This window comes from Capricornis sumatraensis, chromosome 14 (assembly GCF_032405125.1).
Source record: "Capricornis sumatraensis isolate serow.1 chromosome 14, serow.2, whole genome shotgun sequence".
NCBI lineage: Eukaryota > Metazoa > Chordata > Mammalia > Artiodactyla > Bovidae > Capricornis > Capricornis sumatraensis.
In genome coordinates this window covers 68,076,574-68,096,017 of record NC_091082.1, presented here as the reverse complement: position 1 = coordinate 68,096,017, position 19,444 = coordinate 68,076,574, and the positions used below count along the sequence as shown (strand labels likewise).

Genomic DNA, 19,444 nt, shown 5'->3' with positions numbered 1-19,444 from the left:
TGTTACCTAAACGATGCGTTCTTTTTCCTTGTCCTTACAGAGATAATTAAACATCAGGTTTGCATCATACTGTAATACAACTCACCAGATGCTAGAGGCTTCATATCAGCATCAAACACCAGCAAGTCTTGTTCTCCTTCCCTGAACTCAACATGGAGAATGTCACTAAGTGCTCCAACAAGCTCTATTACATTTAAGAAGCCCAGTTTTTTGGGTGAAAGTTGCTCTTTAAAAATTAACTGTCACAAAAACAAAACAAAACAAAAAAAAGAAAAACAAGGAATATAGCATATACAAATGCTTCAAGGACAATGCTTTAATTTGGACTTGGACTCCAAACAAAATTTATAGGGGTGAGTAAATTCAGCATTCAATAAACACTTGCTTCCACGTGAGTATAATACAAACCAAGCAACCTATAATCCCTCACCATAAACTTCTAGGCCACCTTCAAGTTCCTTTTAGAGCACATGGTAATTAAACAGAAAATTAGAAGCCATTTTTACCTCTCATTTTTCACAATGTATGATTATAAAGCAAAAGTCTTTTAAAAAAGAGGGGAACACACAAAATACAGAAATCCTAATAAAACTGTTGATATTTCTCTATGTTCACAGAAAGAATATTCACTACCACTTTTCACATGCAATAAAATAATACTATTTTTAAATGTTTCCTTAAAACTATGCTTATTATTTCGCCCTTGAAGTTGGGATAAATAGGTAAGTGTAAGTGTATTTTCTACAGCACACTGATTTTCTTAACTTGGAAAAAAGAAGAATTATACCAAATAGACACAGAAGATAATATATATAAAATAAATAACAAATATGTCTGGTTTAAACTGCACAGTGAATTAGTTAGGTTTGTCCTTGCTAATAGAGTGAGTGTGTGTGTAGTTGCTCAGTCGTGTCCGGCTCTTTGTGACTCCACAGACTGTAGTCTGCCAGGTTCCTCTGTTCATGGGGTTTCTCAGGCAACAATACTGGAGTGGGTTGCCATTTCTTCCTCCAGGGGATCTTCCTGACCCAGGGATCAAACCCACGTCTTCTGTGTCTCCTGCACTGGCAGGTGAATTTCTCACCATTGAGCCACCTGAGAATTCCTTGTTAATCAAGATCTCCAACGAAAAGGTCTGAATTCTTAAATCTTTTGTCTCCCTAACCAAGGTAAAGCAGTTGAGCTAACCATGTTTCTTGCTCTCTTCCTTTTGATTAGGTTCAGTCACATTCCAACTCTTTGCAACCCCATGGACTGTAGCTCACCAGGCTCCTCTGTCCATGGAATTTTCCAGGCAAGAATACTGGATTGGGTTGCCATTTCCTCCTCCAGGGGATCTTCCCAACCCAGAGATTGAACCCACGTCCCTTGCTTCTCCTGCATTGGCAGGAGGATTCTTTACCACTGTACCACCTGGGAAGCCTAATTAGGTGTTGGTAGGAAATAAATCCTTGCCCTGACTTAATCACCTTGGAGAAGATCGACAGGAACACACAGTGCAAACACTTTTAGAGGACTGACCCTTGACAAACGGTGGGATGTCTTTGTTTCAGAGGCATTTTATTGAGACAAGGCAAAACAATTAGATGTTCAGAAGTAGTGTACAATGAAAGAGATGTCAAACCCGTTGCTTTATCATGTATTCCCTCTTCTTTACAATTAAAGCAAACAAGCAAACCCAACTTTCTGCTTTAAGGGAAGAGTCAGAAAAATTACCCAATACATTTCCGCTCTTCATAACAGAAACAGCTACCAGAAATCTAACTGTAATAAGAGAAACTGAATGTTGGCTTACATATATTCTTTAAAAAGACAACAGACCATCAGACTACAAGAGGACAACTCCATCTGTCTTAATCTGATACTCTTGTGTTTTCACTCATAGTTATCACCAAGTTGGTAAATTCCAGCACTGGAGCTTATTCATATTCCTCATTATTCACTGCTCATGTTTGCCTTAAGCAGACAGTAACTCGGAGGCCGATGCTTTTCTCTGCTTTAGTCTGTAAGCTGTGTACTATCTGTGGCATCTGTCTGACGCTCAGGCCATAACTTCAGGAGTTGAACTATAGATGGAATCTGAATTCTCTGAAGCAATTTCTTCTATCTCTTCTGTTGCCTCTGAAAAACGGATCCTCAGCTTTGCCAGCTCACTACTATCTTCAGGAAGCACACCTTTCCAAAGACCATAGGTTTTCCTACCATAATCTGCCACAGTCTCTACGTTCCATCTTCAGAACCACTGGCACAGAGTTCTCCATCAGACCTAAACCTCATACAGTGAATGGGACCAAAGTGTCCTTTGTAGGATTATAATTCATCTTCACTATTATAATCATATTTATAAGGTTTAAAACCTTCACTTGGTGCTACAAGAAATTCTCAGGGTGAAGAGATGCAGAATTGATGGTTGCAGGAGCTTCAAATGATTTGAGTCCAAACTTACTGCACTATGAAAAGCAACAGATGGTCCATACGTTATTACCAGACATTCCCTTAGGAATACATCCCATACTACTAAAGACGTCAAAACTTAGAGATTTCACCTCTGTCATAGTCGTGTGATCCCGAAGTAGAACAGTTTTATCACCAGCTGAAAGGATCTGTTTATCACCACGGAGCCTTTTTAATGCCAGAGGTATGACCATTGATTTCCTTAGGTTCTGTCTGGAAGACCATCTTGTCATCGTCCTTGGACCTGAAGAACATGGACACGAACAGCACCCCGCAGGCATCCTGAAAGCTGAAACCAGCCTGCTGGACATGAACAGCGCCCCGCAGGCATCCTGAATGCTGATGCTGAACACCGGCCTGACCCATCACATGGCTGCCAGCGCACCAGCCAGCTCAGTTACCCTCCAGGGCTCAAGGGGCTCAGTGCTCACTGGCCCTGCCAGTTCCATCTCCACCTTCCCAGTCACTGCCTCCAAGCCCAAAGGGTAGGATTTCTGCAGTGCGTACTTCTTGTTGCTGTAATGCTCTCAGATCCAAGTCAACTCTTTATGACTTCTCCCAGGACACTTGCAAATGTGTTGCCCTGTATCAGTCAAGTCATAGTTTAAAACAGTCATTATGTAGCCAATCATGATTATCCTGAGAGAGAAAGAACTGGTAGAGGACAGAGGAAGGGTGGTAATGAATTAGATTTGATACCTCTACTTACTTCTTTGTACATTACATACTATGGCTTCTTTCCTTTTTATGTTCATTAGTCTCTTTAAGGGTTTCTTTCCCTTCTCTGTAAGTGCCTAGTACTATGAATGTGCAATTCAGCTGAACATAAGACTAGGCTTGGAAGGATTTTTTTTAACTATAAGTTATTGATTTTTTGAGTAAGTGATATTGGGAAGTTTTTCAAAGGTATATAGCAAAAACTAAGTCTCCAGTCCACTCCTATTTCTCAGCTGACCAGGAGAGCACCTCCTTGAAGGTAACCACTATTAGTAGTTTCGTGTGGAAACCATCACCAGCAGATTCTTCTGTGAAACTTGCCAGAAACTGTCAAAACTTGAATATACATCATCCTTTAGCATAATAGATTATATCTGTTGTATCTTTTAATGCGTTAATACGGAGATATTTCCAAATCAGTACATGAAACATAGTTGAGTTTTGCTTTGTGATCCTCAGAATCTTTTAGTAAATTAGTTTAGTCCATCAGCTGACATATCAGACACACTGCCCTAATACCTTTCTTATGCTATCTTCTCTATATACTCCCACCATAAGTAAGGAAGCAACTGACATTTATTTCTACTTCCACTCTCTTCCATCTCCAATCCATTTTAGTTATCTTATGTTTTCCTAAGAGTTTATGTTTTCAAATGTATTATATGATTTAATTTTCTCAGAGTAGATTTTGCAGATGACACTTTCATAGTGCAAACTCTATTTTTCGCAAATTGGTAGCTGGACCCAGAGGCTTGATCAGACTCATGCTCCACCCCTTTAACAAAGCTGCTGGTGATGTCATATTCTAAAAAGAACACATAGTGTCTGGCTGTCTCTATGTTGGTGCTGTTATTGTAGCCATTACTGGTCAATGCCTGATTTACTATTTATTGAGTTTTAATATAGTGATATTCTAATCTATCGATTCTTTTTCATTATTTAGTTGGAATATTTTATAGAGATATGGTCCCCTCATCTGTTACTTAGTTACCCAGTCCTACCAGTGCATTCAGGAAAGCCAAGATAAGCAACTGGCTCTTTCTCTTTACCATTTTTTAAGCAAATGAATTAGTTCTCCATCATCTTCCATGATAACCAATTAGTTTTTAACATCATATGTACTCACAAAATTAAATATATTGGATGGGCTTCAGTTCCGTTCTGTTCAGTTCAGTCACTCAGTCGTGTCCAACTCTTTGCGACCCCATGAATCACAGTACACCAGGCCTCCCTGTCCATCACCAACTCCCAGAGTTTACCCAAACTCATGTGCATCGAGTCGGTGATGCCATCCATCTCATCCTCTGTCGTCCCCTTCTCCTCTTGCCCCCAATCCCTCCCAGCATCAGGGTCTCTTCCAATGAGTGCACTCTTTGCATGAGGTGGCCAAAATATTGGAGTTTCAGCTTCAGCATCAGTCCTTCCAGTGAACACCCAGGACTGGTCTCCTTTAGGATGGACTGGTGGATCTCCTTGCAGTCCAAGGGACTCTTAAGAGTCTTCTCCAACACCAGAGTTCAAAAGCATCAATTCAAAAGCAGGGTAACAATATACAGCCTTGACATACTCCTTTTCCTATTTTTAGACAGTAAAAAATAAATCTATTTGACTTTATTACTAATCTTTTTCACTCTCCTCTTTCACTTTTTTTCACATATTATTTTTTTGTTAATATATAATACAATATATATTTTTAACATTTTATCTTTGACCTTAACAAATTCACCCTGCTTATTTAACTTATATGCAGAGTACATCATGAGAAATGCTGGACTGGAAGAAACACAAGCTGGAATCAAGACTGCCGGGAGAAATATCAATAACCTCAGATATGCAGATGACACCACCCTTATGGCAGAAAGTGAAGAGGAACTAAAAAGCCTCTTGATGAAAGTGAAAGAGGAGAGTGAAAAACTTGGCTTAAAGCTCAACATTCAGAAAACGAAGATCATGGCATCTGGTCCCATCACTTCATGGGAAATAGATGGGGAAACAATGGAAACAGTGTCAGACTTTATTCTTTTTGTTTTTTATTGTTTTTAAATAACAAAAATTCATTTCTTTGATATAGGGATATTCAGATTTTCTATTTCATCTTGTCTCAATTGGGTAATTCATGTCTTTTGAGGAATTTTTCCATTCCATTAAGTTGTCAAATGATAGGCACAGTTGTTTCTTATTGTCCTTTTAACATCTGTAAGATGATAATGATATAATCTCTTTCCTGACTTTGGTATTTGTGTCCTCTTTTTTCCTAATTTAACTAGCTAATGGTTCATCAATTTTGGGATCTTGCAATCAATATTGGCTTTCTTAATTGTTGCTATTTTATTAATGTCTAGTCTTGATTTTATAATTTCTTGTCTCTTACTATTTTGACTTTACTATTTTCTCCTACTATCTTGTCATTCCTTTTTATTTTTTAAAAAATTAATTTATTTATTATAATTGGAGGCTAATTACAATACTGTAGTGGGTTTTGCCATACACTGACATGAGTCAGCCATGGGTGTACACGTCACCCCTGTCCCAAACCTGCCTCCCACCTCCTTCACCATTCTATCCCTCTGGGTTGTCTCAGTGCACTGGCTTTGAGTGAACTGTTTGAGTGAACAGTGCACTGTTTCACGCACCAAACTTGGACTGGTCATCTATCTCACATACGGTAATATACACGTTTCAACACTATTCTCTCAAATCATCTGACCCTCGCCTTCTCCCATAGAGTCCAAAAATCTGTTCTCTATATCTCTTTTGCTGTCCCTTTTGTGTCTTGCATATAGTGTCGTTGTTGTCATCTTTCTAAATTCTATATATATGCATTAATATACTGTATTGGTATTTTTCTGACTTACTTCACTCTGAGTAATAGGCTCCAGTTTCATCCACCTCATTAGAACTGACTCAAATGCCTTTTTAATAGCTGAGTAATATTCCATTGTGTATATGTACCACAACTTTATCCATTTGTCTGCCAAGGCACATCTAGGTTGCTTCCATGTCCTAGCTATTGTAAACAGTGCTGCAATGAACATTGGGATACACGTGTCTCCTTCAATTCTGGTTTCCTTGGTGTGTATGCTCAGCAGCAGGATTGCTGGGTGGTCTGGCAGTTCTGTTTCCAGGTTTTTAATGAACCTCCACATTGTTCTTCATAATGGCCATTCTAGTTTACATTACCACCAACAGTGTAAGAGGGTTCTCTTTTCTCCACACCTTCTCCAGCATTTATTGTTTGTAGACTTTTTGATAGCAGCCATTCTGACCAACGTGAGATGGTATCTCACTGTGGTTTTGATTTGCATTTCTCTGATAATGAGTGATGTTGAGCATCTTTTCATGTGTTTATTAGCCATCTGTATGTCTTCTTTGGAGAAATGTCTGTTTAGTTTTTTGGCCCATTTTTTCATTGGGTTGTTTACTTTTCTGGTATTGAGCTGTAGGAGTTGCTTGTGTATTTTTAAGATTAATTCTTTATCAGTTGCTTCATTTGCTATAATTTTCTCCCATTCTGAAGGCTGTCTTTTCACCTTGTTTATAGTTTCCTTTGTTGTGTAAAAGCTTTTAAATTTAATTAGGTCCTATTTGTTTATTTTTGCTTTTATTTCCATTACTCTGGGAGGTGGGTCATAGAGGATCCTACTGTGATTTATGTCAGAGAGTGTTCTGCCTATGTTTTCCTTCAGGAGTTTTATAGTTTCTGGTCTTACATTTAGATCTTTAATCCATTTTGAGTTTATTTTTGTGTATGGTGATAGAAAGTGTTCTAGTTTCATTCTTTTACAGGTGGTTGACCAGTTTTCCCAGCACCATTTGTTAAAGAGATGGTCTTTTCTCCATTGTATATTTTTGCCTCCTTTGTCAAAGATCAGGTGTCCATAGGTACACGGATTTATCTCTGGGCTTTCTATTTTGTTCCATTGATCTATATTTCTGTCTGTGTGCCAGTACACCATACTGTCTTGATGACTGTAACTTTGTAGCATAGTCTGAAGTCAGGCAGGTTGATTCCTCCAGTTCAATTCTTCTTTCTCAAGATTGCTTTGACTATTTGAGGTTTTCTGTGTCTCCATACAAATTGTGAAATTATTTGTTCTAGTTCTGTGAAAAATACTGTTGGTCGCTTGATACGGATTACATTGAATCTATAGATTGCTCTGGGTAGCATATTCATTGTCACTATATTGATTCTTCCAACCCATGAACATGGTATATTTCTCCATCTATTTGTGTCATCTTTGATTTCTTTCATCACTGTTTTATAGTTTTCTATATACAGGTCTTTTGTTTCTTTAGGTAAATTTATTCCTAAGTATTTTATTATTTTTGTCACAATGGTGAATGGGATTGTTTCCTTAATTTCCCTTTCTGTGTTCTCACTGTTAGTGTATAGGAATGCAAGGGATTTCTGTGTATTAATTTTATATCCTGCAACTTTAGTATACTCATTGATTAGCTCTAGTAATTTTCTGGTAGTGTCTTTAGGGTTTTCTACGTAGACATTCCTCCTCCTTTTTCTGACTTATTCAGGTAGACATTTAGGTCGATGATAATTTTATACCTTCTTTTCTTCTAATTTAGGCATTTTATTTTAATTTAGGCATCTTAAAGCTATAAATTTCCCTTTGAGCACTACTTCAGCTGCATCTCACAATTTTTATATATTTCAATAGCATTCAATGGAAAATACTTTCAAATTTCCCTTATTCTATCTTTAATAAACTGTTTAGCTATATTCAATATTTCACCAACAATAGAAAAGAATATGAAAAAGAATATATATATACATATATATATATATGTTTGAATAACTTTGCTATACACCAGAAACTAACACAACATTGCAAATCAACTATACTTCAATTTAAAGCAGAAAGTTATTTGCAAGAGAACTATTTAATTCCCAAGTTTTCTGGAGGGTTAATACTTAGGGAACTCATTGTACTGATCTGTAATTTAATTTCATCTTAAAGAACATACTTTAAGATTTCAGTATTTTGAGATTTGTTTAGACTTATTCTATAACCAACTACATGGTCTGTCTTGGTAAATGTATCTTCCATGTGTACTTGAATACAATGTGTATTCTGCAGTTGCTGGGTACAGTGCTCTATAAAAGTCAAACAGATCAAGATGATAGAGAGTATGGCTCAGATTTTCCATGTCCTTATTCATTTTTTTGACTATTTTATCAATTGCCAGAAAGAGAAAATCCTTATAATTGTGGAAGTTAATTCATAATTAATTCTGTTAATTTTTAGATCATTTATCTTAAAGCATTATTAGGTGAATATACATTTGACTATGGTGTCTTCCTGATTAACCCTTTATCCTTACAAAACGTTTCTCTGTCTCTGATAATAATACACTTTACCTTGGTCTCCTTTACCTGATTTTTTTGAGTCTTTTTAGTTCTTTTATGCTTATTATATATATATATCTTTTTCATCTTTTACTGTCAACCAATTTATGTCTTCCTACTAACAGTATATTTCATATGCATAGCATTTAGTTGCATTATGCTTTTTCATTATATCTTATAACTTCATTAATTTTAATATATACTCTATTATATTTATGAAATTATTAATATAAGTGGATTTACAGATACCATTCTTTAAATTGAAGTATAGTTGCTTTACAATGTTGTGTTGGTTTCAGGTGTATAGCAAAATGGTTCATTTCACATATACATAAATATTTTCTTCAGATTCTTTTCCTCTTTAGGTAATTACAAGATACTGAATACAGTTCCCTATGCTATACAGTATATCCTTGTTGTTTACTTATTTCTTATATATTAGTATGCATCTGTTAATCCCAGATATATCCCTCTTTCCCTTTCCCCTTTGGTAACCACAGATTTTCTATGTCTGTGAGTCTGTTTCTGTTTTGTAAAGAAGTTCACTTATGTCTTAAGATTTCACATAGAAGTGTTATATTTGTCTCTGACTGACTTCACTTGGTATGATAATCCCTAGGACTATCCACGTTGCAGGAAATGGCATTATTTTATTCATTTTATGGCTGAGTAATTCCATTATGTGTATATATACACACCACATCTTCTTTATCTATTCATTTGTTGACTGACACTTAGGCTGCTTCCATGTCTTGGCTATTGTAAACAGAGTTGCAAAGAACACTGGGGTGCGTGTATCTTTTTGAATTATGATTTTCTCTGGATATATGCCTAGCAGTGGGATTGCTGGATCATATGGCAGCTCTATTTTTAGTTTTCCAAGGAACGTCCATACTGTTTCTCCATAGTGGTTGCACCAATTTACATTTCCACCAACAGCACAGAAAGGCTCCCTTTCCTCCACACCCTCTCCAGCATTTATTATTTGTAGATTTTTTTGATGATGGCCATTCTGACTGGTGTGAGGTCATGCCTCATTGCATTTGCATTTCTCTATTAATCAGTGCTGTTGAGCATCTTTCAAGTGCCTGTTGGCCCTCTGTATGTTTCTGAAGAAATATCTGTTTAAGTCTCCTGCCCACTTTTTGATTGGGTTGTTTTTTATATTGCGCTGCATGAGTTGTTTGTATATTTTGGAAATTGAGCCCTTGCTCCTCATACTGTTTGCAAATATTTTATCCTATACAGCTACCACTTTTCACTATTTAATTTCTGCTGATTCCATCTGTATATTGTTTCTCTCAAAATTTGTTCCTTTGTTGTCTTTCAAGCAAGAAAGCTGAACAGTAAACCCAGTCTTCCCTTGAGTTTATTGAGTATTTTTATACAATTCCATTTTAATGTATCTAAAGGCGATGGCACCCCACTCCAGTACTCTTGCCTGAGCAACTTCACTTTCACTTTCATGCATTGGAGAAGGAAATGGCAACCCACTCCAGTGTTCTTGCCTGGAGAATCCCAGGGACGGGGGAGCCTGGTGGGCTGCAGTCCATGGAGTCACATAGAGTCCGACTCGACTGAGCGACTGAACTGAACTGATTGCCCCTCCACTCATTATGCTATGATTTTCACAGGTACTAAATCTGTATGTTACAAACCCAGTTATACAATGTTGTAATTTTTGCTTTAAACGGTCACAGACTTAATTGGTTGAAAGTCTTTTATATACCCACACATTTTACATAAGATTCCCTCTGTATTCATTTTGAGGGCTTTTCTGGGCTTCTTAAATCTGTAAACTCATAAAATTTATGAAATTCATATTTTTTTTTACCATCTTTCTTTCCTCACAATTATACATGTTAGACCACTTGGTACTGTTCTACAGGTCTCTCCAATCCTGCTGCACAGTTTGTGGTATCTCAGTTCCCCAGCCAGGGATCAAACCCAAATCACAGCAGAAGTGCCAAATTCTATATACTATGCCAGCAGGGAACCCCCAGATTCCGTTTTTATTTATTTTATTTTTGGCTGTGCTGGGTCTTCGCTGCTGTGCATGGGCTCTCTTGGGTTGTAGCAAGCGGGTGCTACGATCTAGTTGTGCTGCACAGGCTTCTCGTTGAGGTGACTTCTCTTGCTGCAGAGCATGGGCTCTAGGGCTTCCACAGTTAAGCTTAGTTGCCCCCCAACAAGTGGAATCTTCCTGAAGCAGGGATCAAACCTGTGTCCCCTGTACTGGAAGGTTGATTCTTAATGGCTGAACCACCATAAAAGTCCCCAGGTTCTGCTTTAAAATTTTTTTCTTTCATTTATTTTCTCTCTCTGTTCTTCAGATTGGATCATTGCTACCGATTTGTCTTGGGGTTTACTGATGCTTTCTTCTGCCATTTCCAATTTGTTCTTAAGATACTGTAGTGAAATTACTTCAGATATTTCATTTTCAGCTCTAGAAAAATATTTGGCTTTACAGTTTCTTTTTCTCCACTGAGGTTTCTTATCCATTTGTTCAATAAGAATACATATTGCATTATACTCTTTTTAATGTGGTTTTAAGAATTCCTTTAAAACCTTTTTGCTAACTTCAACATCTGTATCATCTCAGTATCAATTTCTATCGATTACTTTTTCTCTTCACCAAGGGGCACATTTTCTTGTTTATTCAGTAATTTTTGCTTGTATCTGGGACATCATAATAGGTAAGCTGTAGACTGTGGAATCTTTTATGCTTCTTCTGAGAGTACTGCTTTTTGCTTAACTTTAATAGGGAGTTAACATGACTAACCTTAAACTCAAAACTCTGACCCTGTTTTGGGCCACAGCTGAAAGAGATTCAGTTCTTTCAGCCTTACTAGGCTTCTGTGAGTCTGCCCCAGGCATGTGTAATTCAAGAATCAGTCAGAGATTTGAGCAGAATTTACGTGCAGAATTTGATGCTCCCTCTCTATCCCATGACTTCTTGCCTCATCTTCTAACTGCTTGTCTTCCTTGGTTGCTGAGACGGTAAAGAATCTGCCTCCAATGCAGGAGACCAGAGTTTGATCCCTGGATGGGGAAGATCCCCTGGAGAAGGGAATGGCAACCCACTCTAGGATTCTTGCCTGGGAAATACCATGGACAAACGAATCTGGCAGGTTACAGTCCCTGGGGTCGCAATGATTTGTTTCATCATTTTTCAACTGCTTATGTAGCTCCAAATCAGAGGCAGGTAAAACTTTTGATTTCTATCCAGTTATCAATTCCAAACTATTTATGGGGCCCGACATTGGGCCAAACTCCACGCAAATAAAAAAGGTACTATTCTCTCCTCTCTAGGTGCCGACTCCTTTCCAATTTCTGCCTGCTTTTGAACAATTTCTAGTACCTTCAGAGAGTAATTTTGTGTATTTTGTCCAGAATTTATAATAATTATCATCAGGACTGTTCCAATGTAGGCTACTCAGACATATTACCTTAATTTATTTGCATGCCTAAGTTTCTCACTAGATTTCAAAAATCTTAGTGACAGAGCCTTTCATACCTGGATACCCCGTGTCTCCCTCATTTCCTTTTGACTTTCACAATGTACCTCATTTTTATCTACTGGTTTTCTTAGGGCATCAGCTGTTCTATATTTTTGTTCTTGTAATGTTTGAAGTTTAGCCTTCATTTCTGAAATTTTTTTCTTTTATTTATAATTCTTTCCTGAGTAATTTTCTGAGTACCCTTCACTGTATTCCCAAATTTGTATAATTCAGATTTATGCTGTTCTTTCATGTTTTGTATCACTTTATATTTTTGAAAAATGTTTCAGTTTTTATCTGTATTAGGGACATGTATTTCTGACATGCTCCTATTATCAATGGATACGCTCTTCTGTTACTTAATCTCTTTTTTAATTCAAACAACAATGCAATTTGACCCAGATCCTCTTCTGCTGCATATTTTACATGAAATTCATTTTCCTGACTTGTAGGACATCATTCTGGATTACTTTCTGATTCACAGAGCTCCTCCTTCCATTGTTTTTGTAAATGGCTTAAAAATATAGTAGGTTAATTTTGAAATTTCTTGGCTCTTTTCCCTTAATACTACTTACACCTAAGACTCCTCTTTTCGTATCCTGTTCAGTTTTTCATTAGCGTCTATGAGGGAGCTCTGGCTGGTCAGTTTCAAGAATTCACAGGAGCTATGATGCTCCAGCCCCATTCAACTCTTACTATGAAGCATTTTCTGCTACTAGGTCAAAATAACACACAGTTTCAGTTACAGTTTTCGAAATGGCTTGCTGTACATTCTAGTGGATGAAGTAAAGTGAAGTGAAAGTTGCTTAGTTGTGTCTGACTCTTTGCAATTCCTTGGACTATACAATCCATGGAATTCTCCAGGCCAGAAGTGAGTACCTCATGACTATTTTGTAGTTCTTCTGTCTCATAGATCCATTAGTGCTCCTGTTTTCTCCTGGCACAGACACTGTTATCATGAGGCTTTTGTGGCAGCTGCTGATTACTCTCCAGCAATTATTTGCAGAGATATATTACCTAATTTTGTTATCAATACTGTCTTTGGATTTTCTATTTTGCCATCTAGTTCTCTATGTGGCTTCTAGCTCTCTATGGGCTTCCCTAGTGGTTCAGACGGTAAAGCGTCTGCCTGCAATGTGGGAGACCTGGGTTCGATCCCTGGGTCTGGGTGGGAAAGATCCCCTGGAGAAAGAAATACAACCCACTCCAGTACTCTTGCCTGGAAAATCCCATGGAGTCGGGAGTCTGGTAGGCTACAGTCCACGGGATCGCAAAGAGTCAGACACGATTGAGCAACTTCATTCACTCACTCTCTATAACTGGCACTTCAGGAAGATCCAAAACCTATGCTGCCTCTGCACTATCTTCCTTCAATTAGCAATTTAACAAAAGATCCTGAAAGAAGGGCAGACTGTTGTCCAAATATTTCAAGAGGACAAATCACAAGGTAGCTTTTATATCATGTTGGATAAATAAAGGTTTAGTATTTCTACAAGTTAAAATAAAGATTAAATTAAATCTATACTTATTATATATGTTTAATAATAATGTTGAATTTCTGCAGAAGTTTGTTTACTAAGAAAGGCAAAGACCTTTCCTGTAACATTAAAAGGTTTGTTTTACAGATTCACAGACTTGGAGAACAAACTTATGATTACCAGGGGCAAAAAGGTGTGACTGGGGTGGGGGGAGGAATAGATTGGGAGTTTGGGATTGACATGTACACACTGCTGTATTTAAAATAAATAACCAACAAGGGCCTACTGTACAGCACAGGAAACTCTGCTCAATATTCTGTTATAACCTAGATGGGAAAAGAATTTGAAAAAAGAACAGATACATATATATATATAACTGAATCACTTTGCTGTACACCTGAAATCAAAACATTGTTAATCAACTATACTCCAATATAAAATTTAAAAAAAAATCCTATTTAAAAAAGGTTTGCTTTAATTTCTACAAAATTGTTGACTTGTAACCTTAACTCCATTAATCTTTAATACAGGAAGCTACTTTTGCTAAAACGTTCATGGTAGGAAACTATTCACTTTGAGTTGTGAACCTGGCATAGGAAGTTTATTTTTACCCATAAATTTTCTAATAATTAAGTCATATGCTATTACTTTACTACTCTATTTTACACTTTATTCTGTAATTTCATTATTAGATAAGTGACTTGATTTGTTAATCCAAAAGATATCAAGACTGTTTAAGCTTTCTCTCATGGGCCTATCTGAAATAAACTTTGAGGCTTTAAAGGAGTCATTGCTTTCATTCATAATGTGAAATTAAATTTTCTGCATTAAAGAAAGCTGAGCACCAAAGAATTGATGCTTTTGAACTGTGGTGTTGGAGAAGACTCTTGAGAGTCCCTTGGACTGCAAGGAGATCCAACCAGTCCATCCTAAAGGAAATCAGTTCTGAATATTCACTGGAAGGACTGATGCTGAAGCTGAAACTCCCAATACTTTGGCCACCTGATGCGAAGAGCTGACTCATTTGAAAAGACCTTGATGCTGGGAAAGATTGAGGACAGGTGAAGGGGATGACAGAGGATGAGATGGTTGGATGGCATCACTGACTCGATGGACATGAGTTTGGATGAACTCCGGGAGTTGGTGAAGGACAGGGAGGCCTGGCATGCTGCGGTCCATGGGGTCGCAAAGAGTTGGACACGGCTGAGTGACTGAACTGAACTGAACTTGAGGGGTGATGTGTATCTTTTCTAAAAAAAGTTTTCTTCTTTTTCTTCTACTATGAGTTTTAACATTTACCAAACAATTACTATGCGGCAGGCAATGTTGTAATTATTTTAAGCCATTTAAACTTCTTTACAAAATTTTATTAAGTAGATAACATTATACACATCATCTGTAAAATAGCACACAGATTTGATCTATCAATCATTACACTATATAGTATCTCAAACAAACTTGTTTATATGTACAAATATATGATAATGTTCATGACATAGTAGTTAAGAGTTAGGATACTGAAGTCTGAAGCTAGGCTGCCAGGATTTCAAATCCTGGCTCCACTCATTACTGGCTACCTATTTGGTAGGCAAGTTACTTTTCTATGCCTCAGTCTGTTGTGAAAACAAATGGACTACTATAAGAAAGGCATTCTGAATAGAGCCCACCACACCTACCCCTTTTTTAAAATTAGGCATACGGCAGTATCTGAATTATCATTCTGCAATATGATTTTTTTTCACCTAATTGATAGGTTCCAAAAATGATCCATGTGGCATGAGTGAGCTAAATCTTGGTTGTTTATTTTTTCTACTACATATTACTCCATTATCTCAATTTATTTATCCATTCTCCTATTGATAGACATTCAATTTATTCCCAGTTTTTAACCATGCTGCAATGTATGTATCATATGTTTGTCTTCATGTGCACATGTTTAAGAGTTTCTCTAAAGTACATCTATAAAAGTGGACTCCAGAATTATCAGGGGTACATTTTGTCAAGTAAAGTCATATTGCCAAAGAGGTTCTGTCCCACAAGCAGCGCATGAGGTATCCTGTTTCTCCATATCCCCATTGACGCTTGGTATTATCAAACATGAGAAACAAATTAACTCTCATTCTAATTATATAACAATAGTGGCAAAGATATTCTTTCTACGCATAATCAAGTATTTATTAAAAACCATATTCTTAACTCTTTGAGTAAAAAAGCAGCTACCAAAATGCAAAACAAAATGTTTAAGTTCTAGAGCACAGACTTGGAGGATCCAAGGAGTAGCAACAAAATTTTCATCAAGGATGAGAAACATATGCAAGCCATAAAAAACCATGATTGGTGAAAAAAAGAACACTCACCTCAAACTCTCTAAGCAATTTAGAAATAAGCAAACCCTCTGGAAACTTGGATACAACCTAATAAATAAAAAGTGAAATACAATATAAACAGACACAATGGGAATGCTGGGTGGCAAAATACCGAAATAAGTATAAATTTACATAGCAACAAAGGCAAAAATGACATTATTAAGTGAATGAATTAAAAGGCACAGTAATTTTTTAAAGTCACCTTCTAGTTTTAAAAAAGTTGTAACAACCAAAAAAGGCAGTGAATTCCAACATTTCCAGAGTTGAGAAATCATTCCTGCATAAAATAGCAGTGCCACGACTGATCAGAAATTCCTAGAGTTCTTTAGCTCAGCTAACATATTTAGTCTTAGCTCATGTAAAATAAATATTCGATGGCATAATTTCAACCATTTTAAAGGGCAGAAAAGAAATACAATGGACACTGTAGAAAACATTGGAAAACACAGTTAAGCAAAGATACTGGCCATTGTTGTCTGCATGCACACAAAAATATCTTTAATATGAAAATCAGGTCATTGCTTCTCTCGATTTTTAATATCGTCTCGTAGACCTCTTTCCATACCAGTAAATATGGACCAACATGTTTACTAGTGAAACTGAACTGGAGACTGTGGGGCTCTTGGGCACAGAAGTGATTCCACGTCCCCCATTTCTTACAGAAAACAGACTCTGGCCTCCATGACCTTCCCTGAGTTCCAAAGAACAAATCTGAACAGTTGTCAATCCAGGAAGGGACAAGGTAGATGCAGAGTCAAGGGAGGAACAGTCAAGAAACAGTAGTGCAGCCTTGAGACAGGGTCCTGGCTTCTTTTCAAGGGATATACATAACAATGTCTTTAAGCTCTTTATAGAATTAAAACTCTTATTTCTGCTTTGTTGACTATGCCAAAGCCTTTGATTGTGTGGATCACAATAAACTGTGGAAAATTCTGAAAGAGATGGGAATACCAGACCACCTGACCTGCCCCTTGAGAAACCTGTATGCAGGTCAGGAAGCAACAGTTAGAACTGGACATGGAACAACAGACTGGTTCCAAATAGGGAAAGGAGTACGTCAAGGCTGTATATTGTCACCCTATTTATTTAACTAATATGCAGAGTACATCATGAGAAATGCTGGGTTGGATAAAGCACAAGCTGGAATCAAGACTGCCGGGAGAAATATCAATGACCTCAGATATGCAGATGACACCATCCTTATGGCAGAAAGTGCTAAAGAGCCTCTTGATGAAAGTGAAAAAGTTGGCTTAAAACTCAACATTCAGAAAACTAAGATTATAGCATCTGGGCCCATCAATTCATGGCACAGAGATGGGGAAACAGTGGAAACAGTGACAGACTTTATTTTGGGGGGCTCCAAAATCACTGCAGATGGGGACTGCAGTGAAAGTAAAAGATGCTTACTCCTTGGAAGAAAAGTTATGACCAACCTAGACAGCATATTAAAAAGCAGAGACATTATTTTACCAACAAAGGTCCATCTAGTCAAAGCTACAGTTTTTCCAATAGTCATTTTTGGATGTGAGAGTTGGACTATACAGAAAGCTGAGTGCTGAAGAACTGCTTTTGAACTGTGGTGTTGGAGAAGACTCTAGAGTCCCTTGGACTGCAAGGAGATCCAACCAGTCCATCCTAAAGGAAATCAGTCCTGAATATTCATGGGAAGGACTGATGCTGAAGCTGAAACTCCAATACTTTGGCCATCTGATACAAAGAACTGACGACTCATTTGAAAAGACCCTGATGCTGGGAAAGATTGAAGGCGGGAGGAGAAGGGGATGACAGAGGATGAGATGGTTGAAAGGCATCACTGACTCAATGGACATGAGTTTGGGTAAACTCTGGGAGTTGGTGATGGACAGGAAGGCCTGGCGTGCTGCAGTCCATGGGGTCGCAGAGTCAGACATGACTGAGCGACTGAACTGAACTGAGAATTAAAATTCAATAAATAGAAGGTGTCAGCATTCTTCATACCAGGAAGGACCACCTGAAGCCAAACTAAAAGAACTAGCTGCTGCTAAGTCGCTTCAGTCGTGTCTGACTCTGTGCGACCCCACAGACGGCAGTCCACCAGGCTCCCCCGTCCCCAGGATTCTCCAGGCAAGAACACTGGAGTGGGTTGCCATCTCCTCCTCCAATGCATGAAAGTGAAAAGTCAAAGTGAAGTCGCTCAGTCGTGTCCGACTCTTCGCGACCCCATGGACTGAAGCCTGCCAGGCTCCTCCGTCCATGGGATTTTCCAGGCAAGAGTACTGGAGTGGGGTGCCACTGCCTTCTGAGAAGCTCATTAAGAAGATTAACCGAGATTAAAGGAAGAACAGGACCTTCACACACCCCTATCTTATCAGCAACTCCACCCTTGCAGCACCGCCTCAAGACTCCTCACCAAACTCCCTGGGTTGGGACACAGTTTCCAAGGTAAAGGGCCACACTGTCTCCCTTTGCCTGGAAAAGCCATAAAGCTGTTCTTTTCTACTTCACCCAAAACTCTGTCTGAGGTTTGATTTGGCGCCAGTGTACAGAGGCTGAGCTTTTGGCATCACTAGCTATAGTTTTTTCAAATACTCAATATAATTAAATTTATTTAATCAATTATTTATGGTTATTTCCCATCTCTCATCATCACAAATACCACATAATTATCTTCATATTTGCATTCTGCACACTTTTACAAATATTTTTAGGATAAATTCCTACAAGTAGACTTATTCTATCCCTGCTGCTGCTAAGTTGCTTCAGTCATGTCCGACCCTGTGTGACCCCATAGACGGCAGCCCACCAGGTTCCCCCATCCCTGGGATTCTCCAGGCAAGAACACTGGAGTGGGTTGCCATTTCCCTCTCCAATGCATGAAAGTAAAAAGTGAAAGTGAAGTCGCTCAGTCGTGGCCAACTTCGCGACCCCATGGACTGCAGCCTACCAGGCTCCTCCGTCCAGGGGATTTTCCAGGCAAAAGTACTGGAGTGGGGTGCCATTGCCTTCTCCTATTCTATCCCAGTAAGGTATAAAAAGCTTTATGTTTTCCTAGACTTTTTCAGATACTATATATCTTATTAAAAATTCTAACTCAAGTGTCAGAAAAATATAAAGTAAAAATTATTTCAAAATCCTGTGACCCAAAGATAGTTATTTGTTGCATTTCAAAAAACATCCTTTCAGAAACCTTTCTATGCCCCCACACACTCATATTATTCATGATTTTACATGAAAAGACAATACTAAACATATTATTCTATAAATCCTGTTTTTAATGTCCAACAATATGTCAAGAAGATACTTCCTTGTAAATTAATCAAGATAATATAGAAACTTTATGAGCTGCATGATACTGCCTAGTTGAGTGGATAATGTAAGCAATCCTTTTTCAATGAACACTTAACCTTTGTCTAATCTTTTGTTACCATAAAAAAAGTCATATTGGACATCCTTAAATAAACTGTTGGACACTTAGTCAAATGTCGAAACAAAACAACAGGGCCTGAATGCACCAAGGTTTTTGCATTTCTAATAAAATCACAACAGCTGAAACAGAATAAAATAAGGCAGTAAAAGCTGTAATGACAC

The 19,444-nt window shown here is 37.8% G+C and overlaps 1 protein-coding gene and 1 pseudogene across 1 annotated transcript in view; both read right to left on the bottom strand.

Moving 5' to 3' along the window:
* The window catches only part of TDRD5 (tudor domain containing 5), a 78,165-nt gene that overhangs the window by 32,851 nt on the left and 25,870 nt on the right, over window positions 1-19,444 (bottom strand). Inside the window, exons 5-6 of the mRNA XM_068985784.1 lie at window positions 15,869-15,925; window positions 86-239 (exon numbers count right to left, since the gene is read on the bottom strand). Coding sequence (XP_068841885.1) covers window positions 86-239; window positions 15,869-15,925 — 211 coding nt within the window. The remainder of the gene's footprint in view (window positions 1-85; window positions 240-15,868; window positions 15,926-19,444) is intronic.
* Window positions 2,042-2,820, bottom strand: LOC138090668 (serine-threonine kinase receptor-associated protein pseudogene; annotated as a pseudogene).